This window comes from Ambystoma mexicanum, chromosome 10, assembly GCF_040938575.1.
Source record: "Ambystoma mexicanum isolate Mex_15411 chromosome 10, UKY_AmexF1_1, whole genome shotgun sequence".
In the NCBI taxonomy this organism is placed as follows: Eukaryota; Metazoa; Chordata; class Amphibia; order Caudata; family Ambystomatidae; genus Ambystoma; species Ambystoma mexicanum.
The window spans coordinates 1,273,014,864-1,273,031,611 of record NC_090932.1 but is presented as its reverse complement, the minus strand read 5'-3'; the positions used below and the strand labels follow the sequence as shown (position 1 = coordinate 1,273,031,611).

General features: G+C 46.5%; 1 protein-coding gene and 1 long non-coding RNA gene across 7 annotated transcripts in view; one reads left to right on the top strand and one right to left on the bottom strand.

Moving 5' to 3' along the window:
- EMID1 (EMI domain containing 1) overlaps positions 1-16,748 on the bottom strand; it is a 949,835-nt gene that overhangs the window by 430,869 nt on the left and 502,218 nt on the right. For all 5 annotated transcript variants that reach the window (XM_069619253.1, XM_069619249.1, XM_069619250.1 and 2 more), the window contains exon 8: positions 15,525-15,632. In XM_069619253.1, the coding sequence (XP_069475354.1) occupies positions 15,525-15,632 (108 nt within the window). The remainder of the gene's footprint in view (positions 1-15,524; positions 15,633-16,748) is intronic.
- LOC138492227 (uncharacterized) overlaps positions 1-16,748 on the top strand; it is a 397,170-nt gene that overhangs the window by 84,050 nt on the left and 296,372 nt on the right. The gene's annotated exons all lie outside the window — the stretch shown is intronic.

Sequence of the window (16,748 nt, the reverse complement as noted above, 5' to 3'; positions counted from 1 at the left end):
CACTCCCATGGCCTCAACTGCTACTCTTAATAATAATAATAATAATTAGCATTTTATGTAGCGCTACAAACCCTAAGGTATCTGAGCGCTGCTTATTATTACCCACGGTGGGAGGTGCTCATTTATCAACCTAGGAAGGATGAAAGGCTGAGTTTGGCCCTGCTGGGATTCGAACCTACGTCGGCAGGTTCTGCACAGATGTCAAAGCGAGCGCTCTACTCGCTGTGCTATCTGACTGGTTACTTATCTTTTTAACAGTGATATTGCTCCCCAGCTGAGAAGTTGCCTTGATGCGGTGGGATGTTGGATGAGTCATAATTGGCTTGGGCTGAATGGTGACAAAACAGAGGTGATGGTGATTGGCCCTCTCTCTGCAACCTCACTCTGGACTCCTGAGTTTTGGCCCTTGACGATCGGTCCTTTTCCATCCCCAGTCCCTGTTGTGAAGGATCTGGGTGTAAAGCTTTCTTCGGCCTTATCTACTGCCCAGATCAATGCAGTATGTCAATCTGGCCATTTCCATCTAATAATACTTCGGAAAGTTCTCCCGTTTTTCCCTCTGCATCTGCAGGCTCCAGTTGTTGCATCTCTGGTTCTCAGTACCATTGATTACTGCAACTCACTTTGGGCCTGATTCACAGAAGTGTTTTATAATGGCGCAATCCCATTGAAAAATACTCTGTGAATCAGACCCTTTATCGCTAGCCCAACCGGATCATATGCTTAATAGTCTTCAAATTCTACAGAATTCAGCTGCTCTGGCAGCTACTGGTGTCCCTTTCAGAGCTGATATATCCCTATGCTCAAGTCTTTGCATTGGCTTCTGGGTTTTAAGCGAATCGATTTTAAAGCCTTATGTATAGTGCATCGGGCTTTCTTTCGCACGGGTGCAGAATACTTACAATGTACATTTCAGCCATATATCCCTCAACCACCGCTGCCTTCAAAGGACGCCTTTCTGATTCAAGTGCATCGCTTTGAGCATCAGAGAATTGGAGGTCGGGCCTTCTCAATAGCTGTGGCTAAACTTTGCAATGACCTACCTCGGGCACTGCGTGCTACCGAGAATCATCTACAATTCCGCAGAGCAGTAAAACGTTCCTCTTCTAGGATAATGAACTGGCTGTTAATGGCCCCCTGTTTGGTATTTCTAGTGCCAAGATGCCTTACGGCGAATTTTGCACTTTATGAGAAATAAAAACAACATGAAACAGCCGCTAGGACTCAGCATCTGTAGCCATTTGTGAACTTTCACATGTGTCTGGTATTAGGGGCGGGGCCTCTCGTGAACGGCAGGTTGCTAGCATTCGGATAGATATTTGCTGAAGAGGACTGTATGCCCCAGGCGACATAACGTACTCTTGCTTCCTCATGAGAGAAGTTAGTAATTTTATTATTGTGTTTACATGAAAGTACCCATTGACAGTCAAGAGCTCAGTTGCAGCTATTATTGGGCTTAGTAGAATGCTTCTGTGCAATTTTTACAGTCTGATGGATCACCTTGAGCCCCTCTGTTCCCCGGACAAGCCTTGGAAATGGGAGGACTTGCAGTTGCTCAACCCTACATTTTGTACATGGATTTCTTTTCGAGCCAGTCAGGTTATTTCACTGCATGGGTGGAATCATTTGGTGGAATCATGCCAAGACACATTATAGGCTCATAAAAAGGGTAGAAGGCATAAGGTATAAATAAAATGGAACTCCTTTTTATAGAGATGACTTGAAATGGGCATAAAGCACACAATAAACCAACCTGACAATACATACATTGTAATTGTGCGACCTGTCCCTTTCACATGCAGAGTACCACACGGTTCTTGTGTCTTTCCCACTCTACAGTGTGTCTACTAAGCCACTCTTTGACCTCCTCGACAAATTGGGCATCACATACACTAACTATGCTGATGACACCCAAATACTCCTACCCATCTGAGTTAACTTCAACACTGGCACTAAAATTCTGAGCAATATTTACCTCACAATTCAAGCCTTGATGGCACAACACGAGCTTTGTCTGAATGACGAAAACGACGAACTACTCATCATCGGCAACCCCCTAAATTAAACGTACTACCGCAAGCCTACAAAGCCTTCAATATCGATGGTAACATCATGACAGTGGCCAAGGAGGTAAAAACGCTAGGAGTCCATTTGGACTCATCTCTGTCTCTTTCCAGACAAGTCAATGCCATTGCCTCATCGGCAGCCTACACTGTCAAACTGATCACAGCTAGTAGACCCTTCCTAACTACAAACAACTGCGTCACACTAGCCAGGGCACTTATCCCATCGAGAATCGACTACTGCAACTCCCTCTTTGCAGGTTCAAACTCCCAAAACATCAGTAAGCTGCATGTAACTCAAAATAACGCAATCAGAGCTGCTCTCAACATCTCCAAAAAGGACCACATCTCCACAGCCAGGCGAAACCTCCACTGGTTACGAGCACGTGATTGCATTAAATTCAAAGTCCTTTCACTAACGCACAAATGCTTGTCCAATAGCGCCCCAGCCTACCTTGCCAAACAAATCTCCAAAACCCAGACTAACATGCCCACCTGATCTGCCTACTCACACCTTCTTACTATCCCTAGATTCAAACTGCAAACAGCTGGAGGCTGCATCTTCCCAGTAATCGCGGCCAAACAGTGGAACTCCATGCCACTGGCTCTCAGAGCAGACTTTCCGCTTTGGTCGTTCCGCAAAGGTCTGAAAACTTGGCTGTTCCCCCCAGAAGTCTGCATGTAAACTGTATGTAACCAATTAATGTAACAGTTTCATGACAACCTGTATGTAACCCAGCATATATATAAACCCTGTGGTATGACTGTAACATCATGACCACAGCAAACTAACCGGTAACCATATCCTTAAATTAAGCACCCAGATGTGTCAGGGCTTCGTTGCGTCCCTCAAATGTACAAATAAATAAATAAATAAATGGTAACAGATTGAGCAAAAGGAGTATGATATTCACTATTTTTCCCATCCTGGAGGAAACTTTACAAGTGCTGACATGCAAAGTAACATGAGCCAAAAGCTTTAACCTGGGTTTTAAACTGTATTATTGACACTGAAAGAAATGTAGTCGTTGTTTCAAAGAGCATGAAGGTTTATGATCCAAGCCCACTTTTAATTACCCATTATTCGCAGCTCTTAATGGCCAATTGCTGCTCCCAGTCACACACTTTCTGCTTTTTCTGCAGCTTCCCACATTAATTGCACCTTAATGTTCTTGAATGCAAAACAAAAAAACTGTAGCAGAGCTCTTCTGAGCTTGTAGGTTGGTCTCTGCAGGCTGGGAACAGATGCTCACTGCAGTGAAGTCTGTGGCAGCTCAGCCGAGGGATTTTTGTTTTATCTAGTTTCGGGATCTAGAGAGACAATTACTACTGGTTTCAGAGTCTCGGGAAACATGGCCAATGCTAAAATTGCCTGTGCTCGTCCCACAGAACGGCATAATCCAACCGAATGGGAACACGGACACTGCACTATGCCAAGATCTGGAGGTGAACTTCCAGCGATGTCTAATAGGTGGCGCTGTGACCTTAGTGTCTTGTTAGTTGAAAGCGACTCTTCCGAAGCTGGACATTACGGGGCAGCTGTTTTGGTGATACAATTCAGCATGTCGCCTTCAGCCCAGATCCCATTTAGAGCGCACCTACCCACGCTGGGATATTACTGCAAGCAAGCAGTGGTCGAAGTGGGCGGGAGCTGTGCGTCTCTACTTTTATTTTTTAAGTTTTACTGTTCCTATACTTTTATTTTAAAAAGAAAGCGTTCTGGAATGGTTTTGTTTTTTAAAATCTAAGTGTAGGAGGAAGTTGAAACTTGCAGTTCAGTGAGCGTTCCCTTAAAAAAAGCAGGCGCATGTGTTTGGGGTTCTGTATTGCACGTGAGAGGGGGTGTGGCGATGGGGTTTGTGGAGAGAAGGGCAGGCCAGCAGGGAGCATAGTTCCACTACTTTTTTTTGTGCACTTTGACAACTATCCACACTGGGATGTTACCGTTTGCTTAAATATATTGTCACCCTCAGCACTAATAGGTGTAGTGCTTTGGCTGACAGCATATGTCTCCCAAAGCACTGCATTTATTAGTGCTTAGGCTGACCAGATAGTTACACAAGCGGTAACATCCTGGTGCAGACAGGTCCCTACGCCGGGATATTATCATTTGCAGTGCTATCCCGGCGTGTTGGCTGCACCTGTGACCTGCATCGAAGCGGCTGGCGCCAAAACTCGGAGACGTCGCTGGGCAGGCTATAGCCCCGGATCTTTTGGTTGTAGACGCGGATAGTGTCGGGGGCTACAACCAAAAAGCTAGCTAGCCCTGGCAGCCCCGACAGCCCCGACATTAGTCCAGCCCAGATCTTTTCCAGACCTAGCAATACCCCCGCAACTGCTACGCCCCAAGATGGGCGACCGTGCTTCTTTCACACTCGCATGATAAGGAAGATGGAATTTTCTTGCACTTTTAAAGGAGCCATTTTACTGATTGCTGTTCAAGTAAACCAGGTTGTCCTTTTCCGTATCCTTGCGCGTCAGATACTTCACATGTTAACACACTTTAAAACGAACCCATTCAGTAAAATGCATTTGATTTGCAGACGCAATATTTTCTTATATCGAATTGATAATGCCCCTCGTTTCATATGTGGTCGGACTTCGGTAGTTTGTTTGTTTATTTATAGTGCGCGCCGCACCCGAAGGTATCGGGGCGTATTACAGGGATATGCAGCTTCTTGGTTACATAAAGTACATATATAGAAGGCATTGCAGAGAAGCAGTGGCTGCTTGAAAATACAAATATTCACAATATTACAATATGTACATTCTGGGCAAAAATAGTTTGCAATAAATGCACATTAGTATAAGAGGCATACATCTCAACGCAGGATAACACGTGTTAATTACTTCAGCAAAACAAAAATGTGTAAAGGCAATACGTCAAAACTTTATTTGCATCTACTTTGCAGGCTCTATGCTGGACCGTATGCGCCTTTTCAATGACGTATGGCTCACTCCTGCTCGTCAGTCCAGAAAGACAGCGCGAGTCCACAGATTTCCAAACCGCAATCGAACACCAATTCGGACTAACGCGAGGGGGCAGCAGAGCCCAAGAAATCCCGGCTATCCTTGACGGACAGGTCTGGTCACTGCATGGGGAAAGCAGAGACCGAGATAAAGTGGGAATGATTATGGCTCCACGATTCTGTGACTCACAGAGGAAGGCCTAGGAGTACTCATATTTGCTCTCTGGTATCTCTAGTAGACGGTGCAGCATCTCGTAGTCCCACCAGGCCACTTTCGCTTTATTTTTTAAATTGGCGTTCTCGTGAATCGAACGTTCTTGAAGCAACGGTGCTCGCTCCTTTGCCAAAACAATTGAAGCCTGAGCTTCTTAAAAATCCTTCAGGAACTCACAGATTCCTCCAAATCAAATCCTCGGGAATAATGTCAGCAAGGCCCAGGGGAGCCCCTGGGAGCCCCTGGGAGCCGGCGGGCTTCTAGTAAGATGACTCTTGGCCTTGGAGAACGCGAATGGGTATTTTTAGCCCAAAGGTAATGAACTACTCTGGGAAAGATTCCCATCTCGGACACCTCGCAGCCAGCCTGAGAGCTGAGGCCGCATGCGCAGTGCAGGTGCTGCTTCTAATACCAACCCCCAAGGGCAGCCCCCCACCTCCTGCGCGGCTTCCTCTCTGCCTCCCCGAGGTCTTCCCCCACCGCTCAGCTAGGCCTCTTTTTAATGTCCATGTGTCCTCTCTCAAAATCTTGCCCCACCCCGGTTCGTATCGGTCTCCCTTTCTCCCCCACACAGGCAAGCTTCTTCCAGCCTCCATTCTCTCCAGGGTCGAATTGGGAGAAACATAGCCACCGCCACCAAACAAGTGCCCCCCATTCTCACATTTCAGATCGTGACATTCATGGCAAACTCTTTCAGCTGAACCAGGCTGCACCATCATTGGGCAATGTGTGGCAAATTTTGCTTCTGCCAGTAGCGCAGCTCCAAAGCTGCCATCTGGACAGCGCGACCAATGGGCCAACATTGATCTACAAGGCCAGTCAATGTGTCAGGTATTTGTATAGCGCTTCATGCTGCTTCTAAGCACTGTAATAATAATAAATAGTTGTTTTTATTGCTCAACTTTATGATACTCCTTACTGGTCTATTAAGGACGGCCGGGCCATTTATAAGAGCGGGGATCAGGGGGCACGGAATAGGCGCTATGCATATTCACATCACCACCAGGGCGCAGTGAAGGCAGCAAAGCTCTTTTTTTTTTAAATCGCAGTCACTCACATAGTTTTTTGTCACCCTAAACGGCCTTGGGCATTTTGGAGCATTTCAGGTCTTGGGAAAAGTGCTACAATGAATAAGCCCCAGAGAGACCCATGCCAGTCCTGAGAGGTCAGACTGAAGCTACCAACAAAGGTTTAGCAAGGATGAAATAGAAATGCACTCTGGAAAGGCCACAGGGAGGGAGGAGGGGGAAGGTTGTGATAGCGGGGATGGGGAGAAGGGAAGGAACAGATAAGGTCATGAGGAGAAGGGAAGAAAAAGACAAGGTCATGAGGAGAAAGGAAGGAACAGATAAGGGCAGTGACTGGAGAAGAGGTGAAACAGAAAATAAAGGAATGAAAGGAAAACACACAGAAAGCAAGTGAATGATGATGAAATGAGCAGATAGATGGGAAAAGGAAAATATGAAGCTGCCACTCAAGCAAAAAGGAGGCAATCTCCTGCATTGGACCATGTAAATGCATGCATGACCTTTATGCAGATTTGCTCACATGAATGTTGCTCCTGACAGTATAGATCGCTGCTACAGGCAATAAACCTCCACTGGCTTTCCCACAACAAAGCAGCCAAAAGTGCAGGCGAGAATATCTTCCCAGCTCCGCTGCACAAGCACCAATGTGACCTGACGCAGTTTTGCCCTGTGCCGGGAAATGCAGCACGCACAAAGCTAAAGGGAAGTGGACCAAGACATTAGGGGGCAGGAGGGAAGCGGCCGACAGAAAGGCGTGCCACCTGCTTCCCCTTCTGCCTCCCAGATCGGGGTAGGTCACAAAGGGCTGGGCGGGGGGGGGGGCATCAGGCACTAATGCAAGGCGCCGGGCAGCATGAACCTAAGGACACATCTCTCCCCCAATTCAAAGGGCAAAGAGAGCATAACATGAGAAAGGGCGCACTGTGCCACATGAGTGCAAAGTGGCAGTCGGGTTCGGCCGGTAATTTGGCAACAGGAGCCAACAACCAAACGCATACCCCCAGACCATAGTTTTACAATAAATACAGGGCTCCTCGGCATGCCCAGCGGAACCAAACACTCCGGACGAAGTGCAACACGTTTTCAGCAAAGACCGAAAACCATTTCTTTTGCCCGAATCCCACCCCCCCCTTTGTGAAGGAACAATTTGGGCAAGCACAACACAACGGACACTGTCAAAAGTCGTGGGACAGAGATGGCGGCATTGGCCAGGACGGAAACTGCCATAGAGAGGCACATGTACACGTCATCTCTAGTGCCTGTCCCCTCACCTTCTCATATTGGAAGAACAAGAAAAAAGCACTATGAACGACGCCAGGCATCATCCCAATACCGCATCGAAGATATGAGAGACGTTATGCACTCAGACAACCATATCAGGTGTACCCTCACACTGACCTGGTAGAAGGATGTCTGCAGACACCGTTGAACATAGAAGAGCTATAAGTGAAATCTGATAAGTGCAACATGATGACATGAAGAGAAGATACAAGGACGCAATGAAACGATATGTGAATGCTTAAAGAATGAAGATGTGACTAAAGTAACAAAGTAAACATTTATGCAAATACAAAGAAATTATATACACTGAGAAGATAAGTGAGAAGAGATTCAGTGGATGTGCATAGGCAGAAATGCAAGGTAAATGAGAAATATAGAAGCTTGCAGCAGTGGAAAGTATAACACGGGTAAAGCGGCCATGATGAAAAGATGGACGTCGGTTTCGTATAATAGTAAGCTAAGAAGCCTGAAGGAGAGACAAAGGCTGCAGAAGCTGACAGGTGCAGGAAAACAGCTTTGTGCAAGGATCAAAGAATATCTGTTTGGCTTGGGATCAGGGATGTCATAACAAGAGGCAACTGAAGGTACAAGAGGAGTCAAAGAGGATAAGCTACATACGCACAACATATTAAGTAAAGGAGTGAACATATTTGCAAGTGCCAAGTATTGAACAATCAAAGATGTAGAAAGTATATGCAAGACGGAGCAACCAAGTCTCCAGAGGCCAAGAGGAGTGATAACACTCAGTATAATTTAATCAAATAGCACTAAATAAAAGGTCAGAATGGACAAAATCGTGGTCTCCTCACACATGGTGCAAGACTGGAAAACAAAGCCTATTAAGTAAGCTACAGACGAAGATAGCAATGTACCTTCACTCCCATAAAAGTCTGAGAAAGAGACCAGCCAGCAAGGTCAACTACAAATAAGAAGCCTTGACTTAGGGCCTAACTGATGAGAGGTGGTAGGCTAATTGGTCAAGTGGGGAGTGCTTTGACGTTGTTCCCTGAACCTGGGTTTCATTTGGCTTACATGCTGCTAACAAGCTGAATGTCCAAGGTTGGGTGTGAATGCCAACCAATCATGAGGGCCTATGTACCGATGAAACATACATTGTTCCAGAAGCTGCTATTCTGCTATTATTCTGTATTATATGTAGTTAGAGGTAGTTCAAGGCGTGCCTACTAGATAAGGGGCAGCCAATTGTGTTACTAACACCTAAGTGAAGTTTAGGTATATATGTTTCCTTAACCAATCCCTCCTTTCAATAGGTTGTTACTGTTGGCCATGTAGGATGATGTCATAGTGGATGTACATTGAGGCATAAAAGCCTTTGTGTAACGGAAATCTATTTGAGAGTGAGTGAGCTGCAATATGTTTGTTAACCAGGTTTCCCTACTTTATTGAGCTGATAATAAAGTCATATTTTGCCATATTCTTTGAGTTTTCTCAGTTATTTGGGTCTAAGATCGTTTATTGGAAATCCCATTTGGTACTTGGAATGCTCCAGGTGCTACTGCCACCAGGCACAGGAATGCAGCAGCAGCCAATTTACCGGTCCAAATGACACCTGGCAGGTCGCGCTGGTGTCACCCTGTGGGCAAGGAAGGGAAAATTCCATTTCCTGGCCCAAAAGAAAAAAATAAGACAATGTCCACCTGTTGTTTGGGAATGTTCATAATACTCCTTATGTTTATTCATGTTATGCCTAATAAAACCCCAGCCCCTTTCTATTGCCAGCACAAACAGGCTTCTGAGTGATGATCACGGTTACTACTGTTCTTGATAAGTACAAATATAAGTTGCGTCTTATGGGTCTGCCTGCGCCTGAGCTTATAACCTCTCAGGGGGCAGAGGAGGAGAAGGAGAATGGGAATGGAAAAGTGGCATTAGAAGTGGAAAAGCAAAAGGAGTAGTTAAGGGGCTCTGCACTGGAGGTGGCATGCGCAGTGTTAATATTTCAGCATACATGCTATTACTGTCACCTCACATAATCGAGCAGAGTGGAAAACTGACTCTTAGAGGTCAGAGAAAAACAGATGTCACCAGAAAATGCGAGACTAGAAAGAGGTGAGCGAGAAAGAGCTGGAGGAGTGAGACAGAAACTGGAGGAATGCAGCTGAGAGTCTGGCAATGAAGGAGATGGGGAAAATCAATATAAAAGCGATAGTGGCACAAATTGAGGTCTAGCAGAGAGCGAGGTACCTGGAGAGATAGAATGTCAGGTTATTGTCCAGCCCGCAACACGCAGTCATGCACTACCTAGAAATCCTGTCTCAGACAGGGTGACGGATTGCAGTACTCCCCGTATGTAATGTTGCTCATGTGTGTGATTCACGCCACTGGCTGAATTGTCTCTTGGCTGGCTCATGGCATCACTGTGCATCATCATACGTTCATTATAGAAGTGTATGGCAAATTCTATTTTCGAGTGTTTGGAGGGTGGGGCTCGGGCCCTGTTTCCCTATAGGTCAGCTCAAGCCTGCTTCTCTCTTCTCTGAAAATTAGGGAAGCCAAGCTGACCACATCGGCGGGCCTCTTCATAACCAGCTGCTTAATCCAGGTGCCCATCATGGAAACGAAGAGGGGCCTTTGAGAGGCGTCAGGCAGCTGTTCCGCATACGTGGCCCTACAACAGAGATGCACTATCTGCCGATCAGTAAACGTGCATGCTTAGGCCAAACATGACACCTACTGTATGGTCGCAGGCTATTTAGTGCCACTTTGTCTACATCTTTGTGCATCATGCTAAGAATCTTGAAATGTGCACTGATTTATAACACGTCCCAACCCGGTGTGCCCTCTGGCTGGTATCGTGTTGTTACATCGATTGGTGTTCTTTTTAAAGTAATTTTTAAAGAAAAAATACTTTTAAAAACTCTGAAATATATAGGGGTTGGGTAAGGGGTTAAAAGGGTGGGGAGAGGGTTGGGATGGGGATAATAGTACAGGGAAGTAGGGTACTTGGGAGGGGGGGGGCAAAATAGAAAATAAAGTCTGAATGTATTTGAAGTAATTTCTTTTTTTTAGAGTACTTCGAAAAAACCTTTGTCGATGTACAGACTGTCGAGAAGCAGACGTGTACACCATTGATAGAACCCACCCTCTCACCTCCGACATACTGGATGAAGAACAAGAAGACTGTGCATGCGACCAGGTATCATTCCAATACTGCATCGAGTATATGAGAGACGTTATGCCCTCAGACAACCATACCGAATGTACCCTTGAACTGAAACGGTAGCAGGAGATTTGCAGACACTGTTGAATATCGAAGAGCCTTAAAGGAAATCTGACAGGTGCAAAGTGACGTCATAAAAGTGACGTCATAAAGTGAAGATACAATGACGCACAGAAACAATATAAGAATACTTACTTTAAGAATGAAGATGTAACTGAAGAAACAAAGTAACCAGATGAGTAGTAAATGTATATACGTAGAAACGCAAGGTAGAGGAGCCACATAGAAGCTTGCTGCAGTAGAAAATATAACACAGGTAAAGCGACCACGTTGAAAAGATGGACGTTGGATCTGAATAAAAGTAAGCGAGAAGCTTGAAGGAGAGACTCCAGGGTTGCAGAACTGACAGATGCTGGAAAATGGGTTTGCACATGAACAAGAGATAGCAGTTTGGCCAGAGATCAAGGATGCCACAGCAAGAAGCAACTGCAGGGTACAAAGGGATCAACGAGGATAAGCATTGCACGCTGGACATATTTCTCTAAGGGTAGGTAAATGAGAAAACATTTGTGAATTCCAAGTATCGAACAATTATGGATGCAGGAAACATATGTGAGATAGAGCAAACAAATCTCCAAAGGCTGAAGAGAGTCATGACACCCAGGATAATTGAATCAAATAGCACTAAATAGAAAGGCGAGATGGACAAAATCATGGTCTCTTCACAAGTGGAAAACAAGGCCTGTTCATAAGCTCCATATGAAGATAATGATGTACCTTAACTCCCCTTGAAGTTCCAGAAAAGAGAACATTCAGCAAAAGTCATGTACAAAGGAGAAGTCTCAGCTGAAGGCTTGGCTGATGAGAAATGGTAGAGTAATGGGGCAAGTGGGTAGTAGTCTGACGTTGTTCTCTGCACCTGGGTTTTGTTTTGCTTACCTGCTGCTAAAGAGCTGAATAGCCAAGGTTGGGAGAGAATGCCAAACAATCATGAGGGCCTACGCAATGGTGAACATACATTGTTCCAAGTGCCAATCTGCTGTTATAATATGTATTATATGTAGTTAAAGGGAAGTTCAAGGCACGCATGTCAGAAGAGTGGCAGCCAATTATGTTACTAACACCTAAAGGATATTTAGGTATGCATGTTCCCTTAACCAATCGTTCAGTCTGATAGGTTTTATTATTTGCCATGTAGGATGACGTCATAGCGGATGCACATCAAGGTATAAAGCCTTTGTGTAACCGAAATGTAACTGAGAGTTTGTGGGCTATGACTTGTTCTCTACTGCATTGAGCCGATAATAAAGTCGTATTTTGCCATATTCTTTGAGTCTATCCGGTTATTCGGGTCCGAGATAATTTATTATCTGCGCATAAGAACACTCAAAGGTGCTACTGCAGAGGACACAGAACCCCTCTGACTCAAATGGAGTCTTCATGGAATGAGGGTACAGTCCCCAGAAAAACACACACATGACTGGTTGCACAAATATCGTTTATTCAATGTGGGGGAATTATATGCGCTTTTAGGGTGCTGTTGTTGGTTTACTGGGGTGAATGAGCTGAACCAATGCCCCTTATTTTTGGGAGCAGGTGAAACTTTCAGCTCAGGGGCAATAGGCTGGGTGGATGGAATGCGCTCAGCCAGGGTGAACAGAATGGAAGGAAGCGATGGTTTGGGGTAATGCTATGAAGCGGCAGCGAGCAGGAGGAACTGTGCCGACTCCTGGAGTGCCAGAGTCTGGAGCGAGCCTTTCATTGCTAGGCCCCTCGCTCTGCGGTGTCGAGCACTGCTCTGGAGCACCGCTCATCTAGCCCTTCCTGGGCGGAGGAGTGGGGGAGCTAGATTGAGCCCTTCCCCTTGTGGGCTCGCTGCAGAGGGAGCCAGCCTTATTCTGTCCTGATTCTGTTGTGCTTTTTGGCCATCCTCTAAGGTACCCGGGGTGGATGGGGAGTGACATTCTCTGAGAGTTCCCCTGTATTAGGGCATGATGTGGTTACTCAACATTACACTTTGTGGGTGTTAGACATGTATCTGGCCCGTTCCATCTGCAGATTGTACCCCTGCATTTATCGCAGTGTATAGCGGGTGTCGGGATATGAACTAAGATGAGCTAGCACATACAATCCCCATTAGGTGTTTTGGTGTTCTTTCACGGCTCAGTCTAAGTTACTCAACAGATCAGGGTTTGGTGGTAGCCGACTCCTGCTATTACTAGGTATTTAATGTTGTGTGAGGTGCCCTTTCTTCCACTGCTGGTCTGGTGTGGGCAGGAGGTAGTGAGCAGTGGTCTGCTCTGGACCGGTGGTATTGGTTCCACCAGTGGGCCAGTATGAAAATAACCAGGGCTACACGAGTGCAACAGAGGGATGTGTGAGGGGCTGTCTTTGACCATACTCAGCAGCGCTTACAGATGGTTGCTCGGTGTTCTTGAGCACGAGAGTGTCCCTTGTGGGTGTCGTGGGAGGGTTGAGATGGCCCTCTTTTTAGACAGGCCCAAGGGGCCTGGAGAAGGATTTCTCTAGGAAGGGCGAACAGAGATCTTCCATCCAGGTAATGAAGGCACGGCCAGACCGGATGGGGGCACCAATGAGGGCTTTGAATGCAGTGATCGCCTCGTGGTGCTGCACGGGTGGTCCAGGTGTGGTGACATCTTTGGAGTGGAGTGGCCAGCGACACTTACTTCAGGCACCTTCCAGAAGAAAAACATCTCCGGGTCTTTCCCTCATGCTCTTGATCACTGCGACTGCCATAGCGGGCTCAACATTTAGTGATGAAGAAATTACAGTTCTGAAATAATCCACGCACCAGACTGCCACCTCCTCCTGCCTACGGCCCGCTACACCCTCTCTTCCATGTTCCCACCTGTCCATACATCCGCCGTGTGCACTGTGTCCGCACTGACCTCCTCCACCCTGTTGTGTTTCACAACACCACTTTCTCTCTGCATCCTTCGGTTGTGGCTTCTTATTTGGAAGAGATACTTTTTAGCCACTACAAATCACAGGGCAAGACAATACTTTCTGGCAGGGGAGTAAGGAGCATGCTTTGGAATTAATGTATATTTTGGTGATTCTTTAAGGCAGCACACTCCGCACAACGCTGCTTCAGGCAGATATTAAGACAAATGGGAGCCACTGGAGGACAGACAGGCCATTTTCATCGTTAGTGCATACAATGAAATGCTACCTCCCTTTTATGGAAGCAATCAAACAGACAATGTCCTCTCTACCCCGGGCCCACTCCCCGCTGCAGATTCAGGGCAGACAATACTCCTAGCAGACGTCTTGTTATGCTATACTGCCAGGGTTTAAATAGGGTTTCATGGCGCTGTAGGCTACAGACTGAACATTAAGCCAGCGAATCCAACACAACGTGTAGCGAATTATCTGGATTTAAACAGCTCGGTTTTCAGTTCTTTCCTGAAGCTTAAATAAACCACACCCCTATCTCAGAGCGGGAGCTAAGGTATTCCAATTTCTAGCCTCTAAAAGCATGAACAACCCTGCGCCCATGCTTCAATAAAACATTGCTGTTTGGAATCACCAGCTTGACATGAGATCTAGAGCTTTGAAGTCTGTCTTTCTGGAGTAATCAGCCTTCATTGTGTTCATTCATTCCTTTGGGTGGGCCTCTACTCACATACACTGTCCAATAACTCCAAGCCTGCCCCCTGGAGACTCACCATCTGCTGACATAGAAGAGGGGCCCAGCTTTTGTATTTGGTCATAGTAGTTGGCTTCTGGCACCATGGCATACACACCACCAACCATTGCTAGTCCCAGGTCTCCTGGTTGAGTTACAGATGTTTCCAAACCCCCCGAGGTCACTTTGGTGGAATGTGTGTGGTATATAAATGCATAATACTAAAATAAATACCTCTTGGGCCGCAGCCCATCCTACCCTGGAGGGCTGTGCTCGTTGAATGAGAAGGGGACTGGTGTTTGGGTGACCTCTTTGTTCATCGGAACAGTGCAAGTCGGTCCGAATATTTGTTAGAATTTCCAACGCTTGGGGTAAGTGTGCAAGTCACTCTCCATTATGGTTGGGAAATGAGGAAACGTTTGAACCCTTATTGTGTACGTTGACAATGTCAAAATGATGTAATTAAAAGAAATATAGATCCCGAATTTCAATACAATGGTCAGGATTCCGTTTGCCTGCCCCTGCCACTCCATCAGTCTGCGACCTCCCCTTCCCCCCCACCTCCCCCTTCTTTCAGACAATCTTCGCTTCTACAGTGCACTGTGCACCCCATGTGAAATCCTGGAGGGTAACAGCAAGGGCAGGCCACTTGCTGCTCCCCAAAACCACATGACTCCACCGGATGCACACTCCTCCCAGCACCTCAGAACCGAGGAGCTGTGACTCTGAAATGCTGTCAGGGAGTAAATAAACATAGACATAGAGATGCGGGCCTCGGTACTAGCTCTGACCCCACCCACCGCCGTCCCAGGACCTTGCCTCTGCTGTAAGGAGGTGATGGAACCCTGGGCGGGGTGGGAGGGGGTCATTCTGGTTAGTTCTGCAATGTTTACATCTGCTAAATTCCCACCTAACTCAGCCCAGTGCCACTTGGAAGTTTCCCCTGGGTATCTCATGTATTGCAGCAACACAACTCTGCGCTCGTTTAAGAATTTCAAGCAAATGAACCTCAAATAACTCATCTTTTAATGACATCAGTGGGTGCCCTGGGACGAGTCTCCTCCCGCAGGGTTAAGGCGGCAGCACGCCCCTCGCCTGGCTTGCCCAGCGGGCCACAGATTCTGTGTATTCACACTTACCTGGGGGACCCATTGGTCCTCTCACTCCTGGGGATCCAGAGGCGCCTCGGTTTCCAGGTTCTCCCCTCGGACCGGATGGGCCCTGAGGCCCACGTGTTCCTGGCTTGCCTAAAATGAGAGACAGCATGGTCAGTGTCACAGAGTATGCAGTCTGTTCCTGTCCATCAAAGGGTAATTTGTGGGAAACATGTCTAGGGCATTTCGCATTGATAACCCTGAAGCAAGTGCATTCAGTTCATGAACTCTCTATTGAAGCGCCAGGAGACTACTACATTCAGAGACGGCCACCCTGCAGGTGTTATGTTATGCTATGTTGCGCTTATAATGCGCGCTAGCCCACGGGCAACAGGGCGCACATATAACAAAAGACAACAGACACACAATGCTAACAAACCATGCACAGGGAAGAAGCCAACGAATATGAAGGGCGCAGAAATATTCATGGGGAGTAAGGAAGTATATTTATTCAAATAAGCGCGTCTTTAGCCTTTTCCGGAAAGTTTGGGCGTTCTACTTTAAGCGCATTTCTACTGGGAGGTGTTGCATTGTGCTTCCCAGGTAGTTTGATGGAGGGGAATTGTTAAATAACTTGAAGACGTTGATGGGGGCGGGCTCTTTCTTCACTTGCCTGAATCCTGGACCATCATTGCCAGTTGGTCAGCGAGTGGGGCAAATCAGTCTGAGCTTGTCCTAATGCCTTTCAGGGTGCCCAAAGGGTCCAGCCCAGTACTTTCCATTCCATAGGACTGCATCGCCACGACTGGATGGATACAGAAGTAAAGCGTTGGTCTCTGGCATGAGGTCAGCCTGCTTTTTGCATGTTCCACATGCACTTTACACAGTTCGAATCCTGTGGCAAGTACCACCTGTTATGAAATAGTGCTTGGAATCTGGCGGAGTCTGACATGAAGTGCTATATAATAACACATTCTTATATTTCAACAAAGGTCTGAGAGCCCCTTTACCAACCTTATTATATGTGAGGCTTCTGGGAGATCTGACTGCACCATTACGTGGGGGATGCTCAGCTATGCCTACGGCTGCCACCGATTTGCCATATTTGACATCTTATATCTTAAAATCTAATAGTCCATCTTCAGGGGATCAAGGAACAGAGGACTGCACTAAAACTAAGAACAACTAAAAACCAATTCCTACTACATCCAAGTTATAGGAGAAACTCCTAACCAGGCAGTCTATGCAGGAGGGTGGTGTAATGCAGGG